This window comes from Bos indicus, chromosome 5 (genome assembly GCF_029378745.1).
Source record: "Bos indicus isolate NIAB-ARS_2022 breed Sahiwal x Tharparkar chromosome 5, NIAB-ARS_B.indTharparkar_mat_pri_1.0, whole genome shotgun sequence".
Lineage (NCBI taxonomy): Eukaryota > Metazoa > Chordata > Mammalia > Artiodactyla > Bovidae > Bos > Bos indicus.
Genome location: NC_091764.1, coordinates 71,745,017 through 71,753,326, shown reverse-complemented (window position 1 = coordinate 71,753,326; position 8,310 = coordinate 71,745,017). Strand labels below are relative to the sequence as shown.

Below are 8,310 nucleotides of genomic sequence, written 5' to 3'. Positions count from 1 at the left end.
GCTTCAGTCGTGTCCGACTCTGTGTGACTCCATAGACAGCAGCCCACCAGGCTCTCCCATCGTTCTCCCTATCACTCTGTAAATATCTGTCTACTGAATAAATGCATGAATGGTTTGAGTGAGTGTAGACTAAATCACACTACAAGTTATGATTGGAACAAAGTCAATTTTTAGTAACAACAAAATAAGAAATCTGATTATAGCAAGTTAAACTTACCATGTGCTAACAACTGTGCTGTTTCTCTGCTCTCATTATTTCAAAAACTATTGAGCACCTAAAATGTGCTAGACACATGTGGGATTTTGAGATTACAATAAAGACCAAAATATAAGCTAGTTTTTGATATCATGAAACTCACAGTTTAGCAGAGGGGAGAGACATTAGTCTGAGAATTTTTTAAAATGTAAGAATAAAGTGATGGCTGTTATTACAAAGTAGAAAATCATAACGTAAGAATGCATAAAAGGGGCCAGTTAGTTTATTATCAGTTCCTTTCTCAAGAAGCTATTTCTGAATTCTGACTGAGCACAAAAGATGTTGGTGGTTATGGAGATAAGTGACCTGGGAAGAGAGTTGAACAGTGCAAATGCCCTGTGGCAGTGTGGTCCAATGACCGTACATTATTTAAGGGACTAAAATTTCAGCGTAGCTGGAAACCAGTCACTAAGGAAAACTGTAGGAGGAAGAAAATATGGAGAGGTGTAAAGGAAATCATATTAATAATTTATTTCTTTATTGAGGTATCATTGACAAAATGAAGTTATTTCCAGAGCACAACATAATGATTCAATATTTGCATCATAGTGAAATGATCACCATAGTAAGTCTACATAACATCTGTTATCATACATAGCTACAGAATTTGTTTTCTTGTGACAAGAACTTTTAAGATTTACTCTCTTAGCAATTTTCAAATATACAATTACAATTTGATTTTTATCCTAAGAAAAATGAGACGCCATGAAATGATTTTGATCAGAGATTAGTATGATAACCTTGTCTTTTGTGCAATGAGCATTCACTGCTGGGACGAGATAAATCCGATCAAAGAGGCACCAAGTGGAGGACTGGCCCACCAGTTAGCACAGTGACAGGTGAAGATGATGGTGTTGCTTGTAGGAATGTCATGATGGAAATTGATTTAGCTTGGTGACAGATTGGACTGTGGAGGTGACATGAAGGGAGGTAGGTGGCACTAATCAGTGGATGGTGATGTTCATGGGGAAAGGAAACAATGGAAATAGAAGAGGTGTTGGAGTAAGAAGCAGTCATGAACTCAGTTTTGGACACATCAATACGGCAACCCTGAGAATGCCTCTGTGTGCATCAGTGATCTCTGATCTCCTCTGCCAACACATTACAGAGATGTAATTCGTTCTCGTGTCTGTGTGTGAACTAGAGTGGGACCGTTAAGGTTAGAGATTATCTCTTAGCACAGTATAGAAGTTTAAGAGATGATGGAAAGGAAAGGGGGAAGAGTAAGGAGAGTGGATGGTAGGTGAAGTCTCTAGGGGAGAGCAAGTCTGTAAAGGAAAAGAACAGGTTTATCAGGGCTGCATTTGGTTACATTTAACAGAAACCAGTCTGCATTGGCTTACTCAAATCAGGGATTGTTATTCTCATCTGTAAGTCTGGTGTGTCTGTGCAAGGACATTACCTGATCTGTTTCCTACTCCTTCAGTCTGCTTAGCAATACATGTCTTTTGTTCTCAGGTTTGCAAAACTGCTGCTTCAGCCACAGGCATTGCATCTTCCTAGGTGTGGGAGTGGGGGAGTGGTGATGGGTGAAAAGGGAAGAGTAGAGGGCAAAGGATAAAAATCCAAAGAAACAAGTCACTTGAGGATTTGTCTTTGAAAGAATCATCCAGGAAGCCCCGCCTGAGTATATTTCATTCTCCAGATGGTGTCACAGGTGACCCACGGTTTCAAAGAGGGTGAAGATCATGCCCTTAACTAGGTTCATTGACAACCCAAAGTTTGAGCTCTGTTAGAAATAAATTTAACAAGTGATAGAATGGGTACTGCATAGTGTCTGAGGAGTATTAAGCAACAAAATAATTCCTTTAATCTGTACCATTGGTCCTTGCTCAAACCATCTTCAAAGTATACTGCTGCTAAGTCACTTCAGTCGTGTCCGACTCTGTGCGACCCCAAAGACGGCAGCCCACCAGGCTCCCCCATCCCTGGGATTCTCCAGGCAAGAACACTGGAGTGGGTTGCCATTTCCTTCTCCAATGCTTGAAAGTGAAAAGTGAAAGTGAAGTCACTCCATCATGTCTGACTCTTCACGATCCCATGGACTGCAGCCTATCAGGCTCCTCCATCCATGGGGTTTTGCAGGCAAGAGTACTGGAGTGGGGTGCCATTGCCTTCTTCAATATGCATCAAATGCAAAATATGTACTTGGTAGACTGTAGTGTGACTTGAAGCAAATTTTCTTCATCTCTTTGGGATATTTTCTTTCCTAGCTATACTATAAATTGTGAAATTGAACTGGTGTCGAGGGCTGTGATCAAGACTATGTTTTTCCCTCTGGTGAAAAACTATCAGAAAAAAACAAAAGGCGGGATGACTTTCCTGGTTCCCCAGCCTCAACCAGCCCTTGTTTCCTGACCTACCCTCTTCCCAGAGTTCCTAGGATATAGCAGAATATATGAAATTTCATGGGCTTTCCATAAGAAATTGTTGACCAGTTAATGAATAATTAATCTTTACTGCTTTTTAGGGTTACATTCACATGGGTAAATTGGACGTTCTGAACGTAATTTATTCAATGATCACTGAAAAGTACTGGGGCAGGGAGGGAAGTTTGCTGGGAGGTTTAGGACCACTTGAGGAATTCAAGGGTGCCATTACCCCTTAGCCAGGATAATTTCCATAGAGCAAATACCCAAAGAACATACTTTGAATTGGTCCTTTCTCAGTCTCTGTTGTGTCTAGCTTGGATTCCAGCCAGACTCTGTCTCCCAATGTCAGCTGCAAGACGACATTTCCAGAAAGATGCCTATAATTGTCCTTGGCCTTGGACTCCTTCTCCAGGATTTGAGTGTCATTCTTCATGAGCCCTAGCTTCACAGCATGCTGGAATAGCTCTATGTCAAAGCCAAAGAGGTACACGCCAGGGATGGTGCAGGTGAACACTCCCGTGGTAAGATTGAAGTGGTCCTGGTCATTATGCAGGGCTTCCTTGAAGACAATGGGCTGGGAGGGGGCTGGGAGGGGATCATTCATCTTCACTGCAAAGGCAGATTTAGGGGGAGACAAGCAACTCTCAATGTCTCCCGGAATCCCAGCTGGTCCTCGCAATCCTGGAGGGCCTGGGGGCCCTAAACATCAAAGTAAACAGAAGGAAGAGAGAGGAGATGTGAAGTTCATACATTTCACAGTCCATAAATGTCTTTCCACACCACCCCTCCTACTAACTTACACTCTCCCTTCAAGGATCACCTTACACATCCTTTTCCCAGAAAGTGTCTCCTCTCTGTCATTACAGTGGCAGAATCCAGCATTTACTTTGATTGTAGCATTTGCTTACACTGAAGAGTCATCTCTCCCATTAAATACCTATTTTATTTCCTTAAATAGATGATGAGCCAGTGCCCTACCTAATTTTGTTCCTAAAACACGATCATATGATATCCAAGGTCCAGATGATAGGCATAGTATATTTTTGGAAGCAGTGATTGAATAAATAATTGCTTCAATTGCCCTTTCAATTCATTTCATAGGTATGATGTTTTTATTATCACAAATGCTAAGTAGTAGGAGTACTCAGGGAAGACACTGACACAGGGAACTCTAGGAATTGTAGCATTCCAGAGATAAAAAGGGGTATTAGAGCAATGATTCCCCGGCTGGACTGTTCACGACAGTCAGCTGTGGAACCTGTGAATAGTAGTGTCTTAGTTAATAATACGTGACCATCTGAATTGGAATTTCAAGGGGATAAAACCTGGAACCTGAATATTAACCAATGTCCACAGATGATTTAAAGGCAGTCAGGTTAAGGAATCAATGATGCTAGATCACTCTGGTGAATAATTTCCAGTGAGATTGAGATGGCAGAGTAAGTTCTCAGAATTGACTCAAGAGCATAATGCCTTATTCTCAGTTGTTTTCTACAATACAATTTTGCCCTTGAGTTTGCAGGAAACTCAACAGTATTCCATAGTGAGTCAAGGGTGAACACAGAGTAATTGTGGACTTCCCTGGTAGCGCAGCTGGTAAAGTATCCATCCACCTGTAATTCAGAAGACCCCAGTTCAATTCCTGGATTGGGAAGTTCCCCTGGAGAAGGGATAGGCTACCCACTCTAGTATACTTGGGCTTCCCTGGTGGCTCAGATGGTAAAGAAGCTGCCTGCCATGTGGGAGACCTGGGTTTGGTCCCTGGGTTGGGAAGATCCCCTGGAGGAAGGCATGGCAACCCACTCCAGTATTCTTGCCTGGAGAATCCCCATGTACAGAAGAGCCTGGTGGGCTATAGTCCATGAGGTTGCAAAGAGTTGGACATGACTGAGCAAGTAAGCACAGCACAGAGTAACTATGCCATATTAAAGAGTGCACCAATATAATGTCTGAACTGTCATTTAGGTTCACATGGTGGCTTCTTCAGAACCCATCCCTGAAGTTTTTCTGGGGTAAAAACCTCATCATCTGCTTTAAGACTCTAGGTGTGTAGATGGGCAGGGAAGTGGGAGACCTTGGTGATTTCCCTCCAAAAACCATTATCTCTATTGTTACTGACCATCAGAAGCATCTGGATATTTCCTTGAGCTTATAGATATTTCAGTCAGAAAAAAGTGACCAATGCAATGTGAAGAAAAATGTTTTCTCACCTGGAGGGCCAGGAGGGCCAGGAAGGCCGGGAGGGCCTGGAAGGCCTGGAGGTCCTTGAGAATCACAGGACTCGGTAACTGGTACAGAAGTGGCGTCAGCCATGACTGATAGAACAGACAAGGCTAAAATCCAGACATCTAGAACAGGGGGTCAAACGGATAAATATTCACAGAAGTTGAAAGATGGTGCTGCTTCTCTTGAAACATTATGTTCCCAACACTGTCTAGGCAGCCAGGTCTCCCAATGTCAAGAAATAACTGTGAACTCGGTCATAAAGAGAGACTTCCCCCCACTTTCCTTCTTTTTTTTTTAAAAGTCTTTATTGAATTTACAATATTGCTTCTGTTTTATGTCTTGGTTTTTTCGGCTGAGAGGCATGTGGGATCTTAGCTCCCCAAGTAGGGATTGAAACCACAACCCCTGCATTGGAAGAAGTTTTAACCACTAGACTGCCAAGGAAATCTGCCCCCGCTGCCCGCCTTCCTACTTAATGGGGTGCAATCAGGGCCAAAGATAATCTATAGTTTCCTTGTATTTGCTGTTAATATTCTTACTGAAACGTGAACTTCTGATGACCTAGAGGTTTTCTCTAGGACACTCAAACATCCAGTGTCTTTCCCTCTCTTGTCTCTTTAAGTAAATAGTCTTGTGGTATTCTCCTTATGACAGCTAGGCACCTGCAGCCCTTAACAATTAAGCATGGTGTTTCCTCAAAAACAAGTCAACTGGGGGTTTCATTTATTGATTCTACACTGCTTACTAAATGTTTTCCGTGTATCTGCATGGTAAACTTCTTTTCATCCTTAAAAAACAGTTAGGGTTCAAGACAGGGGGACATATGTATACTTATGGCTGATTCAGGTTGTATGACAGAAAACAACAAAATACAGTAAAGCAATTATCCTCCAATTAAAAATAAATAAATTTTTAAAAAAATTCAGAGTTCACTCATCTTGGGATATCCTCCATGATTTCCTCAAAGGGAACTAATTGTTGTATTTTAAAATGCACAGAAAGAGAAGCTGTCAAGTGAACAGGTGATGATGAACAAATTTATGCCAAACAGTGGAATAACTTCCAATTATTTCCAAAGACCTTAGCTTGATCCGGAAGTATTGAAACACAAGATGGTCATTGGAAATGATGTTGTTGGGTGTTTCTTTTTTTTTAATCAGTAAAAAAGTATCACATTTCATTTTATAATGGTATATATGGTTATGTAAAATATATTCCAGGCCTAAGTGACAAAAATAATTGGTAAATAGACGTATATCATAGCAAAATAAAAATCAGATCTTGAGAAATTTAGTTTCTCTGAATATCTCTTTCCAAACTGTGACATAGAGATAATGAGCATTGTGGTGAGAATCAGTGACAAATAAAGCATGTAATGCACTGTTGGCTGTAAAGAAAATGCTCAACCAGTAACTGAAAATATACGAACACGTAGGACTTTCATTGAATGACACTCCTTTACCTGCCTGAATTAAGCAGTGGTATTACAGCATAGACATGAGAAGAAAATCTGTTAAGATAGATGCCTCTGTTTATGGGTTAGCATATGTACAAAGAAAAATTATCCTAGAAAACTGAAATTCATCTCATCAATGAAACACTGATGAAGTAACTTTTGTTAAGTATACACATCCAAGTGTTAACATTTCAACAGGTAAAATACACTAAAAAACAAAAAAAAACAAAAAAAAAAACAGCTCTTTGTTGAGATATAGTTTGTATACCATGAAACTCTCATTTTAAGTGCAAAATTTAATGATTTTAAACAAATTCCCACAGTTGTGTAACCACCACCACCACCCAATTTTAGAAGATCCCCATCATCCTCAAAAGACCTCAGGTGCCTATTTGCAATCACTCCCCCATTTCTACTTCTAGCTCTAGGCAACTCCCTTCCAAAGGCAAGCAAACAATCATCAATTTTCTGCAGCAAAGCTGACTTTCATTTACGATTTTTTTGAAGCTTCAAGTAAAAAGGAAGAAAAGTCAACGAAGACAACAATTACACTCATTTTTTAACGTGTTTTCCGAAGTCATTCAGAGAGAGAAAGTGAAAGTGAAGTCGCTCAGGCATGTCCAACTCTTTGCGACCCCATGGACTAGAGTCTACCAGGCTTCTCCGTCCATGGGATTTTCCAGGCAAGGGTACTGGAGTGGGTTACTATTTCCTTCTCCAGGGGATCTTTCTGACCCACAGATGGAACCCAGGTTTCCTGCACTGCAGGCAGACGCTTTACCCTCTGAGCCACCAGGGAAGCCCTTCAGAGAGAGAGGGGAATTCAAATCCTAGCCGCCTAAGTACGTCCCTTTCGTGGAATGTGTCCCAGGTCACCTTCTGTTCCCTCTGCTTAATATTCAGAATGGTGCAATAAATAGCACCTTCCTGTTAAGTGGTTGTGAGGCTTAAAGAAATGAGGTATGAAAAGGGTCTAGCACCATATATGAACGCTAAGGTGTGGTTCTTGAATATGTTCCTCCCACTCTTCTGACCTTCCTCTGAGTATACTATGCTGATTTCCCAACAAGGAAGGTTACCCCTCAAAGTGCTGGTGGTCACTAATATGACAACCCAGAACATTCATCAAAGCAGTTCTACGATGGACATACAAAAATTGTCTATGGTGTCTACATATGTGTCTTTCACGTCTCTAATCCCCTTTTCTTGACAACTTGTGAAATGGGGAAGAGCTTGATATTGTATTTATCAGTGTAGAGAAGAGAAACAGAAACACACATTCCACAGTCAAATACATGAAATTTTTGCATTATCTCTCCTTCTGTTTACTTTATATCATAACTCCCTTGTGCTAATTTGCTATTAATTAGGGCTATTTACAAATTGATAACATAAGCTTCGGTCCAAACCTAAGGGGGGTGGAAATGGAAGTTTCCATTTATATTTGCTGTATCTGATTGGAAATACTGATATGAAATCTATCTTTTTGTCCTGTGTTGTGGCAAAATTGTATCTCAGAATTGTTATGATCATAAAACGAATCACAAGTGTTGGCAGGAGACAGTCCTTCGGGTAGTTCTTTGTAACAACATATGGAATCCAATGCTCTAGTGATTACACTTACCTACACACACCATGGAGAGAGATTGTCCTCCTCTCCCAGGCATCCTGATGCAAAGATGGAAGTTGTGGTAAGGGGTATGTCTTCAGCTGCTCTGTTCCTCTTTCACTTGTTTGCCTTTCAAAGGTATGAGGAAGATGTTCTAATAAATCAATATTCTTTAATATTTAATTTTTTGCCTGTCTGAGGCCAATGACCTCAGTTGGCTTTTAACCAGAGTGAAGTTGTGCCAGCTGATGTTCCGACAGAAGCTCTATGTGTTATTTGTACCCTCTTTTTCTTTTATGAACTTCTGGAATAATTGAGAATTTAAAACATTTTATTGATTTATTTATTTAGGTGTTAGGCCTTTTGTATTTTTCCATACACATATGCATAT

At 40.6% G+C, this 8,310-nt stretch overlaps 1 protein-coding gene across 1 annotated transcript; it reads right to left on the bottom strand.

The window, feature by feature from the left end:
- Nucleotides 1–712: 712 nt before the first annotated feature.
- On the bottom strand, nt 713–8,087 carry LOC109559488 (protein HP-25 homolog 2). The gene is made up of 3 exons (XM_019961262.2): nt 7,935–8,087; nt 4,839–4,976; nt 713–3,327 (listed from the first exon to the last, which is right to left on the bottom strand). The coding sequence occupies exons 1-3, from the start codon at nt 7,975–7,977 to the stop codon at nt 2,861–2,863; spliced, it is 648 nt and encodes a 215-aa protein (XP_019816821.2). The 5' UTR covers nt 7,978–8,087; the 3' UTR covers nt 713–2,860.
- Nucleotides 8,088–8,310: the final 223 nt, after the last annotated feature.

What these genes read in the sequence shown, in the direction of transcription:
- LOC109559488 (XM_019961262.2), bottom strand. Translation starts at nt 7,977, where the DNA reads ATGCCTGGGAGAGGAGGACAATCTCTCTCCATGGTGTGTGTAG. An exon ending in TCTCTCCATGGTGTGTGTAG is followed by an intron (nt 4,977 to 7,934) that starts GTAAGTGTAATC and finishes CCCCTGTTCTAG; the next exon opens with ATGTCTGGATTTTAGCCTTG. An exon ending in TGGCCCTCCTGGCCCTCCAG is followed by an intron (nt 3,328 to 4,838) that starts GTGAGAAAACAT and finishes TTTGATGTTTAG; the next exon opens with GGCCCCCAGGCCCTCCAGGA.